Source organism: Artibeus jamaicensis, unplaced genomic scaffold (assembly GCF_021234435.1).
Source record: "Artibeus jamaicensis isolate MK-2021 breed Jamaican fruit bat unplaced genomic scaffold, CSHL_Jam_final contig_233, whole genome shotgun sequence".
Taxonomy (NCBI): domain Eukaryota; kingdom Metazoa; phylum Chordata; class Mammalia; order Chiroptera; family Phyllostomidae; genus Artibeus; species Artibeus jamaicensis.
Genome location: NW_026521486.1, coordinates 54001184 through 54017959, shown reverse-complemented (window position 1 = coordinate 54017959; position 16776 = coordinate 54001184). Strand labels below are relative to the sequence as shown.

The 16776-nt window shown below is 40.8% G+C and overlaps 1 protein-coding gene and 1 pseudogene across 6 annotated transcripts in view; both read left to right on the top strand.

The window, feature by feature from the left end:
* The window catches only part of PYM1 (PYM homolog 1, exon junction complex associated factor), a 28435-nt gene extending 21029 nt beyond the window's left edge, over positions 1-7406 (top strand). For 4 of the 6 annotated variants that reach the window (XM_037144162.2, XM_037144163.2, XM_053661631.1 and 1 more), the window contains exons 2-3: positions 5535-5620; positions 6520-7406. In XM_037144162.2, the coding sequence (XP_037000057.1) occupies positions 5604-5620; positions 6520-7000 (498 nt within the window). In that variant the 5' untranslated portion in view covers positions 5535-5603 and the 3' untranslated portion in view covers positions 7001-7406. Of the gene's footprint in view, positions 1-5534; positions 5629-6519 lie in introns of all 6 variants that reach the window. The other 2 variants (XM_037144161.2, XM_037144160.2) reach the window with 1 other exon arrangement.
* Positions 3378-3490, top strand: LOC119048572 (uncharacterized; annotated as a pseudogene).
* Positions 7407-16776: the final 9370 nt, after the last annotated feature.

Genomic DNA, 16776 nt, shown 5'->3' with positions numbered 1-16776 from the left:
TCCAAGGTGTTTAGGTTTAAAACCTGAAATAAGATATTTTGAAAACCTATAATATAACATCAATAACGGGAATTTTAAAAAAAGAAAAAATGTAATTTAATTACCCTAACATAAGTTTTCATATTGTACATTTTTTCCTAAACTTATAAATGTCTTGTTAAAATAAATAAATAAAATAAACTTACAAGTATGCATGACAATTAAAACCATGGTGTATATATATAATTATATTTTATATCACATTAAATTTTTTATCATTTTTAATGGGTGTATTATAAATCATTCCTGTATGACTGGATATGAAGTTTGTTTTCATTTTTAGCTATTTATAGATAATGCCATTTTTATATGATTCTCTCCTACTTTTTGTTTTTGTTTTTTCTGTTGAAACTATTTCTTTATGCTAAATTCTCAAGATTGTGATAACTAAAAGTCTTTTGCATTATCTTTGACTTTAACCTACTAACCTTTATCCTTCCCCCAATAACTGAATTACCAAGTATTGTTGATTCTTTGATAACATACCTGGGATCAATCTCTTCCTTCCATTCTCACTATTCTTGCCAATTCTGTCCCTCATGCCAGGATTATTGCAATCTTTTTTTCCTAACTGATTTCCCTAGTCTCTAAAGTGTTTTCTCTCTTTTTTAATCTTCACCTGAGGGTATGTTTATTGATTTTTAGATAGAGAGGAAAGGAGAAAGAGAGAAACATCGGTATGAGGGAGGGGATCAAACCTGCAACCTAGGTATATGCCCTGACCAGGAATTGAACCCACAACCTTTTGTTGTATGAGATGATGCTCCGACCAACTGAGTCACTTGGCCAGGGCTCCAGTGTGTTCCTGTTCCAATTCACTGTTTCATCATGCCAGATTAATTGTCATAAAGCACTGCTTTGGGAAAAAAAAATTGAATCATTTGACACATACTTAGTGAATGCATACTGTGTGGCCAGATACTAAATCCCTTAATTGGCACTTTCAGAAACAAACATTCTCCCCTCGATTACTCAGCACCGCCCTCTGACCCAGCCAAACTGGTTTATTCAACATCTGCTGAACATTCTATCTGCATTCCTGTGTCTGAAATTTTGTTTAGAATGAGCTTCTGTTTAGAATCCATTCTTCTTTCCCTTTTCTCAATTTTTGATTCTTTCTTCAAAGCCCCACCCAGTCTCAGTCCGCCCTCCCTGAAGCCTCTCAGTCTTTTTCATTCCTCAGCTTCTACCTTTGACTAAACTGTCACAGATAAACAATATCTTCATTCTCATACATTCACAAGATAAAACTCTGAATTCCTTCACCTTGTTTTTAAGGCTTTCTAAGATCTGGCCCCACTTTTTATTTCCGACCTGTCTTCCTATTGGTTCCTAACGTGAACTGCCTGATGCCTCCGGACTCCTCTACTTTCCGTTCTGTAAATACTCCCTGCCATTCGCACACCCATGCCTTTCTTTGCTCATGTTGCTCTCTCTCCCATCCCCTCTAGCTGTCAAATCTTATCTATTTTCTTTAATACATTTTTTAGGTTTTAATTTATTAGTGATATTTATATTTTTAGCATGAAAACCAAATCATGTAACAGTGTATAATACATATGTGGGGCCCATATACTTAAAAAAAAACAGACCCCTGGCTGGTGTGCTCAGTGAATTGAGCACTGGCCTGCAAACTGAAAGGTTGCCTGTTCAGTTCTGATCGGGACAAGTGCCTGGGTTGTGGGCCAGGTCCCCAGTTGGGGGGTGTGCAGCTGACCAATGTATCTCTCACACATCAGTGTTTCTCTCCCTCTCCTTCTGCCACCCTCCCCTCTCTCTAAAAAAAATAAATAGAATCTTAAAAAAGTAATACAAGATACATACATATATGTGGGCAAATGTAGGTTTACAGTTATTCATATGGAACAAGACATGCAGGTTATGATTATTACAATAGCTTTATTAACTCTGTATTTCGAGTACTCCCAACTGTAAGCCGACTTTTGCCATGCACTGGTATGTGTGTGTGTGTATATATTTGTTGTTAATGATTTCTGCCACCTCTTCTAGCTTATGTCTCTTAAGGTAACTAGCATTAAACATTTGGTATCTTGGTATATACCCTTCCACACCTGTCTCTTTCCCCTAACACAAACTGGGCTTTTAAATGCTGTACCTTGACCCAACAAGAATGGGGGCATAGCCCTGGCTGGTGTGGCTCAGTGACTGAGTGCTGGCCCTCGAATCAAGGGGTCACTTGTTGGATTCCCAGTCTAGGGCACACGCCTGGGTTGTGTGCCAGGACCCGGTAGTGGGAATGCAAGAGGCAACCACACGTTTCTCTCCCTCCTTTCACCTCTGTCTAAAAATAAATAAAATCTTTAAAAAAAGAAAAGAAAAGAATGGGAGCATAGCCCTGGCTGGGTTGCTTAGTTGGTTTGAGCGAAAGCCCATACACCAAAAGCTTGCGGGTTTGATTCCCCACCCAGAGCACATAGTGGGTTGCAGGTTTGTCCCTGGTTGGGGCGTGTGCGGGAGGCAGCTAATAAGTGCTCTTCTCTTACATTGATGTTCCTCTGCCCCACCCTGCAAAGGCAATAAAACTGTCCTCTGGTAAGGAGTTTTTTAAAAAAAATGGGAACATACTCTGCACTAGGGTTCTCAAAATGTCCAGGACACTTGGGGGGTTTCCTAAGACCCTTTCTGGAGGTCTGCAAGTGTAACTATTTTCATTATATGCTAAGATATTATCTACCTATTTGCTGGGTTGACATTTTCACTGATATGCAAAAGCAGAGGTGGGTAAACTGCGGACCCTTAGCACTAACGAAGGTAGTGGCACCAGCTACCCATCAGTGCATTTTTCACTGCCACATGCTCACAGTAAGTGTCAACTTTTCACCTAATATCCTTGGCAATGCAATAAATGTTATTTTGGTTAAACCCTGGCCCTTGAATACACATTTTTGTTTATTATTTTTTCGTAGTTTTATTGAGATACAGTTGACACACAACGTGTAAGTTTAAGGTATACAATGTGGTAATTTGATATTTGCGTATATTGTGGAACGCTTACCACAATAAGTTAGTTAACAACATCCTTCATAGGGTTACTGCTTTGTTACAATAAGAACATTAAAGCTGCACTCTCGCAGCAGATTTCATATATACAACACAGTTTTGTTAACTGTAGCCACCGTGCTATACCTTAGATCCCTGGAACTTACTCACCTTGCTTGTTTTTTTTTATTTCCTTCATCTTATAACTGAAAGTTATACGTCTTTCTGATGTTCTCTGTGGACTAACTGGGAAGTAAACATGAAACCCTCTGCTGCACACTGAAGACTGTGTCTCAAGGAAAAGTGCTGGTGCAACTGTCCTAGTCGAAAGCTAAATCAGCTTTGCGCAGTGGCCATATCGTAGCCAATGAGGTTTATCCGAGGAGCAATTATTGCTAATTGAAAAGCTTCCTTTTCATAGAACAACTTTTTTTTAAATCCTCACCTGAGGATATGTTCATTTATTTAAGAGAAAGAGACGAAGGGAGAGAGAAAGAGAAACATCAGTTAGTTGCCTCTGAAACCACTTTGACCAGAGATCGAACCTGCAGCCTGTTGGTGTACACAAAGATGCTCCAACCAGCGGAGCCACCCAGCCAGGGCCACTGTTATTTTTTTTTAGGATTAGTTTATTTATTTTTAGAGAGGGGGGTTGAAGGGAGGGGGAGAGAGGGAGGGAAACAACAATGGGTCACCTCTGGCACCCAGGCCTACAACCCAGACATGTGCTCTGACTGGAAACTGGACTGGTGACCCTTCACTGTGCACCATGACACCCAACCAGTGGAGCCATACCGGTCAGGGCCGCCATTTTTAACTTGAAAGAACCACTGACAAACGGGTAATTCAGACCTCGGTATCTAATAAGCATTTTCCTGAAAATGAAGGAAATGATCCTGTTACTTGAAGGAAAACAACTGACAATATCGTTGCCAATGATAACGTTCAGGCCTTCAAGTGAACATTAGAATTTTGGAAAACTTGTATCTGCCACTGTGAGCTTGACAGCTCCCAATAAAGACTTTTCTGTGATATTAACACATGATTCTTTATACTGCATAGTTAAATGTATAATACAAGAGTAAGGGAGAATCCTGAAGTAAAAGATATTGAAGGTTACTATCCATTTTTCTTCAACTTTTCACTTAGTGTATCATGAACATCATTCAGATCAGTGCATTTACATCTAAAATCCTTTTTTCTTTTTTAAAGATTTTATTTTTGAGAGAGGGGAAAGGAGGGAGAAAGAAAGGGAGAGAAACAGCAATGTGTGGTTGCCTCTCATGAGCCCTCTACTGGGGACCTAGCCCACAACCCAGGCATGTGCCCTGACTGGGAATTGAACTGGTGACCCTTTGGTTCACAGGCTGGCACTCAATCCACTGAGCCACACCAGCCAGGGCTAAAATTCTTTTTTTTTTTTTAATTTTTAAAAAATATTTATTTATCTTTAGATGGGAAGGAGAGAGGGAGAGAAACATCAATGTATGGTTGCCTCTAGTGCATCCCCTGCTGGGAACAGGCCTGCAGGGAACTGGCTTGCAACCCAGGCATGTGCCCTGACTGGGAATTGAAATGCGGTCCTCTGGTTCGCAGACCTGCGCTCAATCCACTGAGTTATACCTGCCAGGGCTGTTTTTTTAATTTTATTAATTTATTTTTAAAGAGGGAAAGGGAAGGAGAAAGAGAGGGAGAGAAACAGCGATGCGAAAAAGAAACATTGATTGGTTGCCTCTTGCAAGCCCCCAACTGGGGACCTGACCTGCAACCCAGGCATATGTTGACCAGGAATCAAACTGGCAACCTTTTGCTTTGTGCAACAATGCCCCCAACCCACGGAGCCACACCAGTCGGGGCACATCTAAAATTATTTTTCATAACAGCATGGTGTTCCATCATGTAGATGAGCAACATCTATTCATTCATCTATATATTGATGGCCATTCAAATTGCTTTCATCTTTTTGTTAAATAATGCAGGAACAAACATTATATATGTCCTTGTGCATTGATGCTTTTATATCTATAGTATGGATTCCTAAAAGTTGGCCTGTTTTTCATGATCCATCTTAGTAAAACTTTCCCTTATAACATCTGTGTAGTCAAGTCATTTCCCCTCGGAAATGACTTTTTTTTTTTTTAAGAGGCTTTTTTAGTCTCTTAAATCATTCACTGTATTTTGTTGTTCCCATGCTATGGTCTTGTTTTTTCTTTTTCTTTTTTTCTTTTAACTTTCTCTGTGCCCATCTTGTCTCACCAACTAGATTATTAAAATAGAAACTCGCTGAGGGCAGGGATAGCATGTCACACAGTGTATGGGCACCGGCTAAATAATAATGACCGCAGCAGGACTGAGGGTTGCTATGAGAAAAGGATATTAATGCTTCCTTTTAGTGGCCAGATGGGTGCTGAGGGAAGCCGTGCACATTCATGTATTCTTTCAATGGGAACTATTTGAAAATTAGAGTAATTCTCAACTGAATTCTCTCATTTCAGGCAAGTACATCGCCTCAACACAGCGACCTGACGGGACCTGGCGCAAGCAGCGGAGGGTGAAAGAAGGCTATGTGCCCCAGGAAGAGGTCCCTGTGTGCGTGGTTAGGCATGAGGAAGGGTGTTTAATGGGGTCCTTACAGAAAGAACACGCATGCCTATGAGTTCAGGAAGAATCTCCTGATGCCCCCAACCCCAGGAAATGAAGGAGGGGACAACTGTCATAGAAGAGGAGGGGTTGACTAGTCCTGTTCCTACAGCCTCTGTCCATCAGGACCTCCAGATAGCATTCAGAGGTTTAGAGCTTTGAGACCCAGGGACCCTCCTACAACCTGCAAAAACAGAGGAAAGTTAGGGAGGGACCAAGGGAGAGGAAGCAGAAAGGCAAAAAGTATAAAGAGATTTAGAATGCTAAGAAAAGGGCTCTCCCTGGCTGGTGTGGCTCTGGGTTGGGTGTCCTGCAAAGTAAAGGGTCCCTAGTTCGATTCCTAGTCAGAGCACATGCCTGACTTTCAGGCCAGGTTCCAGGTTGGGGGCCTTCAAGAGGCAACCAATCCATGTTTCTCTCACACATTGATGTTTCTCTCCCTCCCATCCCCTGTCTCTAAAAATAAATAAATAAAATATTTAAAAAAGAAAAGAAAGTGGAAGGTGGGGGATGGGTAAGGCAGGGGAAAGTAATGGGAAAGTGGAGACAACGGTAATTGAACAACAATTTTTTTTTTTTTTTTTTTTTTTAGAAAAAGGGAAAAGGGCTTAAGGTTTTGGCTAGGTAGCTCAGTTGCTTAGAACGTCGTACTGATAGACTAGGTTGCAGTTGGGTCCCTGGTCAGGGCACATACAGGAATCAACCAATGAATGCATCAATAAATGGAACAACAAATCAGTTTTTTCTCTCACTCTCAAATCAATACATTAAAATTTTTAAAGGAAAAGAAAAGGGCTCAAATATGATTGTTTAACTGTTGGCATCTCCTGTTCCCTGCAGATATGAGAACAAGTATGTGAAATTTTTCAAGAGTAAACCAGAATTGCCCCCAGGGTTGAGCCCTGAGGCCACTGCTCCTATCACCCCAAGGCCTGAAGGTGGTGAACCAGGCCTCTCCAAAGCAGCTAAACGCAACCTGAAGAGGAAGGAGAAGAGGCGGCAGCAGCAAGAGAAAGGGGAGGCAGAGGCCTTGAGCAGGACTCTGGATAAATTGTCTCTGGGAGAGACAGCTCAACTCCCTAGTGCTTCACAGGGCTCCCGTGCGGTCCCTACAGCTGCCTCTGACCAGCCTGACTCAGCTGCCACCACTGAGAAGGCCAAGAAGATAAAGAACCTAAAGAAGAAGCTTCGGCAGGTGGAAGAGTTGCAGCAACGGATCCAGGCTGGGGAAATCAGCCAGCCCAGCAAAGAGCAGCTGGAGAAGCTAGCAAGGAGGAGGGCATTGGAAGAGGAGCTAGAAGACTTGGAGCTAGGCCTGTGATGCTTTTGGGGAATAGGGAATGGACTGCAGAACAAACCATGGGGCTCTCTGGGTCCTGGGGAATACGGGCAGCAGTCAGGAGGGGTATCTCCCCATACTGGCTTACCTCCACCTCTTATGGCCCACTTCTGTCCACCAGAGCCTAGCCTCCCTCATTCCTTCCGTTTTCTTCCAAACTCCTATTTTTTGGACTTTTCCCCCTCCTATTCCCAGTGTTCAAAAATCTCAGTGTTCCTTTGCTGCTGATTTGGGTGTCTTGTTCAAAAGAAAATTGGGTGGGTGGGAATCTCGAAGAACTGAGGTTGAGGGTAAGGGGAGTACACTCAAGTCTTGGTTCCGTTTCACAGTGTTTATGAGTTATTTCCCCTCCATCCCTGACCTCTTTTTTTTTTTTTTTTTTTAAGAACAGAATAAACAAGTAGACAAATTGTTGAGCTTTGCCTCTTTCGTTTTAGCTTCTAGCAGGTGTTTTATCTCCTTTAATTTGGCACAGGAAGAGAGGTTTTGGAAGTAATAATTCCTTTTAATTTTTAACAGTTATATGAGTGTACGACCAAATTAGCAACACTGATTTCTGTATGTTTGTTCAGATTTAAGTGAAAAGAAATTAGTGTTACAATAAAATGAAACTTAGAACAAATTTCATTTGACATGTTAATTTGCATGTGTCACCACTGTTGCATAGGAATGGGGTCTTTGCAATGCCCCTGCTGTTTCTTTCTAAGATAATCAATCTTCACAGCTTCACTGGGGCAGCTCATCTGAAATTTTACCTTATCAGATGCCACACCAAGTGGCATTGTGGGGCAGACTATTGATACAGGGAAAAGAATTTACAGCTAATAAGAGCTGTCACTTAATTTTTGCATTTCCTCTGATTTCCAGACCCTCACCTGTCACAATCTTCTTTTCTAGTCAGCTGCTGGTGCAGAAAGCAACAGAGGGGGAAGTCAACTGTAATAACCTATTTCAGGAATTCGAAGTTTTTAGCCTGACTGGAAAGTTCCCACTCAATCTGGCCTCATTTCTTGCCATTCCTCAACTAGTCAGCTCTCTTATCCTTTGGATCTCAGCTTTAATGTTGCCTTCAAACACAAATTTAGGTGCCTCTCTCTCTTAACATCAATTTGTTTTTAGAGAGGGGAGGAGGGAGAAAGAGAGGGAGAGAAACATCAAACACTGGTGTGTGAGAATCCACCAGTTGCCTGTCTCAGGCCCCCAACTGGGAACCTGGGCCATAACCCAGGCATGCACCCTGACTGGGAATCAGACCAGCAACCTTTTGGTTTGCAGGCTGGTGCTCAATCCACTGAGCCCCATCAGCCAGGGCTGGGTGCCTCTCTTAACTTGCTCCCTTATCACTCCGCACTTACCTTTGTAGTGTGTGTATTGCATTATGTTATCACGCATGTTTACTCGTTAGCCCTCTGCCTCATTAAATCATGTGTGTCTCAAGTCCTGGGACTGTGTCATCATTGTATCATAGTGCCCAACATAGTAAATTCTCAAATATTTGACTACATGAATGAGGCCAGAAGGCACATGGAGAAACACAAGAGGAGAATAATTTGTGCCTTGCACAAGTGAGCAGTTAGTGAGGACTTGACTGTGCACCTCAGTGTGAGACTGAAAGCCTGAGCTCCATTGTGTAGGAACTCGACACAATTATGATTTTATAAATAACATTCAATAGGCTTATATGCAAGTGTTCGATGCCTTGTAAGTTTAGACATTTTAGAGGAATCTATACTTTAAAAACCAATAGTAGGAGACATTATTTGCTTTACAAAATGATTCACTTCAGTGAACCTTTAAATTTCCTGGATATTTAGTGGTTTAATTAAAGGTTTTTTAAAAAAAATATTTTATTTATTTATTTTTTGAGAGAGGGGAAGGGAGGAGAAAGGGAGAGTGCATTGGGAGCGGTGAGTGAGAGGGTATTTTTGTTTTGATATTTGTGGGGCTCTGTCAGTCATTGTGCTTGTTGGGAGGGATGCAGTTATAAATACATTATGGAATCTTCATTTAAGAAAGCTATTAAGTCCTGCAAATCACAAATTAAGTGGTGACAGATTTAAGTTCTGTGGTAGACGTATCAGCAATGTGTTGAGGGATAGCTAAGAAATATACTATTTTGATTTGGGGGGTGGAGAGGCTTAATGTGGAGTTGGATTCTGAAGAAGACCATGACTTGCATCTCAAGGAAGGCAGGGAGGGAAGAGCAAGTATGTAAAAGGCTGAAAGGTATGCGTGAATTTGCTTTCAATATTTCAAGACCATGTTTCCTTACATGAAATCAGTGTTAATTACCTATGAGATAAAAATTTACATGTAAGGTAGTGTTTTTCTACATGTCGGTAGTGATCCCGACCTGTATGGCTCAGTTGGTTAGAACATAGTCCCATAAACCAAAGTGTTGCAGGTTCAATTCCCAGTCAGGGCACATGCCTGGGTTGTGGGTTCGGCCCCCGATAAAGGGTGTGTGCAAGAAGCAACAGATCCATGTTTCTCTTTCCCACTGATATTTCTCTCTGCCTTTTCTCTTTCTAAAAATAAATAAATAAAATATTTTTTAAAAAAAGAAAGTTGTGACCAGTAGAGAAAACAGCAGACACTGACACTTAATAAGGGATTATATATATATATATATATATATATATATATATATATATATATATATAGTATGCATATTATATTATGTTTATTATATACAGTTAGAGCGTAAGAAATATTCCTTACATTGGTTTGCAGGAAAATAACTTTGAAAACCACTAGTAAAATCAATAGTGAGGGGCTGACACATCACACACTCTCCTGGTCTCTATGTTTGGGATGGGTGGGCTGGAAGGATATTAGTTTAATTATTTCCTCAATAGACTTGTAACTTATGGCAAAGTACATTAGCTTCTGGCTTCCTTTTTACTCCTGAAGCTATATTACCATTTATTTGAAATTTCTCTCCTCCTTGAAGATGATTTCCTTCTAATATATAATTGGCAAAGATTCTTGGGATCTAGAGGTGAGTTATGTTAGGACTGGTCACTCACTCTCAGGGGCTCAGAGTCCATGTGTTAGTTTTCTACAGTTAGTCCACTAGGTGGTACTGTGAGGGGCCAATATCTGCAAGTTTTCTTGTCCCTCAACTTGTTTTGAGATTAGCAGATGGGTCTATCAGTTAGAAAATCTTTTCAGGCTCCCAGGCGTTCCAGGAGAATTACCTAGATATCCCTCCCCTCCCCTTACAAAAGACTAGGTTATTTGTAAGACTATCACCTAGTCTTAAAAATTGAGGAGGACAGAGAATCTGGGATTCAGAAAATACGATTTTTGGTTAGTATAGTCTTCTCTCAAAAGAGATTGGGAATGCTTTTTGTTCTTCCTTGGAGTTCAAAGATGTTGAACTACAGTGGAAATGATGGTCATACTCCAAAATGAATAACTGAGTGAGCGGCGATTATGGAATTGGCTGAGACGAGGAGAGAGGGAATGTTAAAGGGTCTCTTCTTTGGGAAAGCAACAAGTCACGGAATCTCGTTTAATTCGGCAAACACTTTTCAAGAGCCTTCTGTAGGACACGGGAATACAAAGTTGAGTACATTTTGGTACCTCCTTTCTAGAATCTCAAGAGAAATAAAGAGGCAAACACTCAATAATACAGTATGACAAACAACTCTCCTGGGGCAGACACAGGGTGCTGTAGCAGCAGAGAAGGGATCCGGATGTCAGCTGAGGGGTGGAAGGGGAGAGGTGGTGATCAGGGAAGGCTTTCCAGAGGAGCTGACCCCTGGGCTGAGGCTGAGCCTGGAGGAATGGATAGGAGCCCTCCAACATCCTAGAAATCTACAAGGTTCTGCTGTCCTTGTCTCCCCTAGTGACTTCACTTACTCCTGTGATTTCAATAATTACCTCTGTGCTAATAACTTCCAATCTTCCTCTAGCCCAGTCATCTCTAAAACCTGCCCATCCTGTCTGGGTGTTAGGGCTTCAAATTCAATTAGTCTAAAACCAGACACTGAAAGAGGCCAGGCTAATGATTTCTATGGTAATCACATATTTTTATCCATATTTATTATCCAGGTGGGTATCTTAGTCACTTTTTGTCTGAACTTCGGTAAACGCACATCAACTGGTCTCCAACTTAAATCTCTTCCCACCACTTACTTTCCCCATCTATCCTACACATTTTGACCTTCAACAAGATTTATCTCCCTTAAGCCCAATGTTGATGGTGTCATTTCATTGAACAACAAATTTAGTGGTTCCCTTTGATCTACAATGAAGACGAAGCTCCTTAGTGCTTTTATAAGAGACCCCACAGAGCTCTCTAGCTCCTTCCATTCTGTGAGGATACAAGATATCTGCAACCTGGAAGAGAACCCTCACCTGGTCATGTTGGCACCCTAACCTCAGACTTCCAGTCTCCAGAATTGTGAGCAACACATTTCCGTTGTTTGTCAGATAGCCAGTCTGTGGCCTTTTGTTATCGTAGCCCACATGGACTAGGACAGCACTCAGTATTTTATTCCTAAGTTACTCTTTCTACCTTATATACCCCATTATTCCTTTAAGTGTCTTTTATAGCCAAACTCACCTAATCAAAATTTATTTCCTAAATATTAATTATGCTTTTCTACCTCAGTATCTAAGTTTACACCGTTCTCATCTTCCCTGTCAAAATGTTATTTATTTTAGTAAGGGGACATTTTTCTAAATATATGGTAACTTAAAGGTAAAAAAACATGATAAGTGTTTTATATTTTAATATATAAAGAGCTCTTGCAAATCAACAAGGAAAAACAACCTCTCCAAAAGAAAAGTCAAAGTACATATTGATACGATTCCAATTGATATGATTGGTTCAAGTGTCTACCACCATGCTATTTGTTTTCTACTTGTCATGTCTATTTTTATTCTCTTTTCCTATTGACCTTAGATTGAATTTTTTAGTATTTTACTCGATCTCTTCTTATTAATTCTTTTTATTTTTTTTTCAGTGGTCACTCTAAAGTTCACTATACATGCATTTAACCTACCATAGTCTACTTTCAAGTAATATATGACTTCACTGTAATGTAAAAATTTTACAAAAGCATACTCCCATTTTCCCTTGGTTCCCTCTCACACATACTCTACTAGGGACTGATACAACAACCTAGGCACATGCCCTGACCTGGAACTGAACTGTTGATCTTTTGAAAGGCATAATATGGGGAGGGCATGGGGGGGTGCGTGGGCTGGGATGGGAGTAAAAGGCAGAAAACTGTACTTGAACAACAATTAAGAGAAAAAATAAATAAAATACCACTAGATTTTAAAGATTTAGTAAAAAAAGAAAAGAAAAGTGTAATAAACATGTTTTTTTTTTTTTAGATTTTTTATTTATTTATCTTTTAGCGGGGAAAGGAAGGAGAGAGGGAGAGAACTGGCCTGCAACCCAGGCATGTGCCCTGACTGGGAATCGAACCGTGGTTGCTTGGTTCCCAGGCCCGTGCTCAATCCACTGAGCTACACCAGCCAGGGCTAACATGTTTAAACACATATTTTAATCATCTTTCAGGGCTCAGCTGAAGAGTTCCTTCACCTGTGAACTGTTCTCAGAATCTTCCAACTGAAAATGGTTCTTTCATTTTCCAAATTCTATAGCCCTTTATCTGTCTTTCATGGTACTTATCCCATCAGACCTGTGTATCAAAGTCATTCATGAACCTGGCTTACCTCTCCTGCTGAGCAGAGCACTCCCTAAATCGGCGATATTGCCTATTTCAGAACCACTTGATTAACAATCTGTATCACTCAAGTTGGCACACTCAGGCAAGGTCTAGTCTGACCCAGGAGCCAAATCTGATCAAAAGAAAGGGTTGGGCCCTGGCTAGTGTGCCTCAGTGGATTGAGTGCAGGCCTGCGAACCAGGGGATCGCAGTTTGGTTCCCAGTCAGGGCGCATGCCTGTGTTGCGTGGGCCAGTTCCCAGCAGGGGACCCATGAGAGGCAACCATACATTGATATTTCTCTCCCTCTCTCTTTCCTTTCCCCTCTAAAGATAAATAAATAAAATCTTTAAAAAAAAAGAAAGAAAGGATTAGGTCCTCCTGAGTGCAGGTATTTCTAGGATTAATGATACTGGATGGATTATATAACCCAGGATTTTAGAAACAAAGGAAATTATTGGGAAGAACAACACTATGCAAATAACTTATATATTCATCAAGCAATTAACATAGACACACAAATCATTAATTACAAGTGTGGTTTCATTTAATGCAACTCCCTCTCCTGGATTTCCTTTTCTGGGGTGGTAAGATGGTTTTAACTGGTTTATAAAAACAATATCTAGCCCTGGCTGGTGTGGCTCAGTGGATTGAGTGCCAGCCTGCGAACCAAAAGGTTGAGGGCTTGATTTCCAGTCAGGGCTTGGGTTGCAGTCCAGGTCCCCAGTAGGGGGCATTCAAGGGGTAACCACCCATTGAGGTTTCTCTTCCTCTCTTTCTCCCTCCCTTCCCCTCTCTCTAAAAATAAATCTATTTAAAAAACAATAATTTATCTAGCAATAACATCTCAGATAATAACGCACACATTATAAAGATCCTAAAACTCCTTAATACAAATTCAAATTCAGTGAATTATAGTTCTTAATGTATAATGTTAGTTCAATATTTTCTGCTCTACTTCTTTCTGCCTTTAGTTCAAACATTTTTATACTTTGTACTTACTTTTTCCTACCAGGTTGGGAGCTCCTCATGGCAGTAGAAATTAGTCTTATTCTTACCCAAATTCCTGGTTCTTAGTACCTAGCACATAATGAAACACAATACAGATGTTTGCTTGTTGAATGAACCTAGTCCCTGGGGTTCACAGTCAGAAGATGGGGGTTCAAAGTTCAGTTCAACTTGCTGTGGGCAACAGCCTTAATTTCTATGAATGTTACTTTCTTCCATTATAAAAATAAAAATGATGATAAAACTTAATCTGCAACATCGTTATAAGAATTAAATAAGAATGAATATGAAGGCATTTTGTAAATTGTAGGTCCTATGCTAAAGTTATTATTAATGAAGTTTTGAAATAGAGAACTGATGGTAAGATCATGAAGTAACCAGTGGAGATCACATACAAGACCCCCCCCAAAATAAACCTCAGAATTATCTTCTGGAGGGTGGGCTCCTTGTAATATAGGCTTCCTCCACTAGGTGAGTGTTCTAGGAACCCATCTGTATCAGTGTACCAACTGGCATTGTTGTGAGAAGCTGCATTTGGCTTCCATGAATTTTCTGAAAGACTTTTCCAACACATTTGCTCATTTCATGGTGGGTGATTTATGAGCACACCTGCCCACACTGCACTGAGTGTTCAGAAGTTTTTGACCAAAAACAGCATGACCCCCATACCCCACCCTTTCTATTCACCCAATCTCTCCCTGAGCAACTTTTTTTGTTTGTTTCCATGGATGAAAAAACATCTTCAAAGGGAAATGTTTTGATGATGTGGAAGAGGCGAAACAAAAAAAACAGCTGAAGCACTAAAAGACATCAAAATGGATGAGTTCAAAAACTGTTTTGATTGGTATGGCTCAGCAGATTGAGCGCTGGCCTGTGAACCAAGAGGCTGTCGGTTTGATTCCCAGTCTAGGGTACTTGCCTGGGTTACGGGCCAGGTCTCAAATGGAAGGTGCACAAGGGGCAACCACACATTGATGTTTCTCTCCCTTTTTTCCCTCCCTTACCCTCTCTGAAAATTAATAAATAAAAATCTTTAAAAAAACATTTTGAGCAGTGGAAAAAAGTCTCAAGTCTCAATAGGTGTATTGCATCAAATGGAGAGTACTCTGAAGGTGACCGAAGTTTAAACATGTAAGAATAAATACACAATTTTTTATAAATAAATTCTGGGAGTGCTGGGTTCCCCCCCCCCCCCCGCTCTGCTCCCATATATACCTCCCAAGAGAATTTAACAAGGTGGTATTTATTTTCTTGGAGCGTTTACCATGTCCAGGACCCAGCAAATATCCCTGCTGACACAGACACCTGGCTTTGTCAGTACAGAGAGTATATTCTGGGGTCAGACTCAGATCAGTCAAGCTTAAGGCTAATATAGAAACCAGAGGGCCCTGGCTGGTGTAGCTCAGTGGATTGAGCGCAGGCTTTTGAACCAAAGGATCGTGGTTGGATTCCCAGTCAGGGCACATGCCTGGGTTGCAGGCCAGTTCCCAGCAGGGGACTCACGAGAGGCAACCACACATTGATATTTCTCTCCCTCTCTGCTTCCCTTCCCCTCTAAAGATAAACAAATAAAACAAAAAATAAATTAATTTAAAAAAAAGAAACCAGAGGATATAAACTAGAATGTTAACTTACCAACTTAGCGAACTTGCCACGAAGAGCAGATTATTTGGGTTAGCACAATCAGTACTCTAACTTCCCACAAGCTTTGGTCCTAATTGGGTTCACCAAATCATCTGCAGAAGGTTGCTTGGTATGCATGCATATTTCTCATGGCTGCCGTAACAAATTACCACAAGCATGGTGTCTTACAACAGCAGACATTTGTTCTTTGTTCTGAAGGTCAGAATTTTAAAATCAGTATCATGGGATCAAAATCAAGGTGTCCAGCTGCACTCCTCTCAGAAGCTCTAGGTAGGAAAGAATCCATTCCTAGTCTTTTCCAGCTTTTGATGGTTGCCCGCATCCTTGGGCTTATGACAGCCTTACTCCAATCTCTGCCTTCATCTTTACATTATCTCTTCCTGTGTGTGTGTGAAACCTCACTCTCCTCCTACTTTATAAAGATATATGTGATTGCATTGAGGGCCCTCCCAGATAATCCCAAATAATCTTCTCATCTCAAAATCCTTAATTTAATCACATCTGCAAAGATACCCCCCCCCACACACACTTTTCTTTTTTCCATATAAGGTAATGTTTTTAGGTCCAGGGGTTAGAAAGTAGTTATATGTTGGGGGAGGTACATTTCCCAGTTTACCACAGGATGGAAATTGGGACTAGCAAGTAAATTATACTAGAAAGACGGAAGGCATAAGGCTACATTGTGTAAGGCATTTACTTTCACAGTAGGAATGGCCTTGTCAAATGCCCTGAATACTCATGTTCTTTGCCAAGATTCATTCTCTCAATACAGTGCTTGAATAGGCCTTGCCAGTGTTTGCTTCTATGACTCTGCTTTTTGATGCCCCATGCTAACAAAACTACTTTTAATTGGCCTAGTTTTCCTTTTCTTCCTCTCTCTCTTTCCCTCCCTCCCTCCCTCCCTCCCTCCCTCCCTCCCTCCCTCCCTCTCTCTCTCTCTCTCTCTCTCTCTCTTTCTTTCTTTCTTTCCTGCTCTACCCTGAAAGCTTTTCATTTGTTAGTGGCTTTGCCTAGCTGTTATAATTCACTCTGTTGATGTTTATAGCTTAATTGTAAACAGACAATTTATTTACTAATAAAAATAACATTCATAATGTGTAGGATACAACCTGAGTCATCAATAAAAACACACAGGGAAATGTGACTAATTCTCAAAAAAAAAAAAAGACAATCAACAGAGATCAACGCTAAGATGACTTTGATAGTTATTGACTTATTGCCTCTTTGCTCCAAATTCACCCATTTTGCCTGCTCTATAAAAATGGATGGGGCTTCACCCAAGCTGCTTTTCCATATGAATGGCCGATCTTGGCTCATGCTCCACAACTTCCTAAATCCTCCCAAACAAGCAGCAGCTGGCCTCAGTGAGCTCTAGGACCAGGAGCAGCAGCAGCCAACCTAGATTCACAGCTTTCAC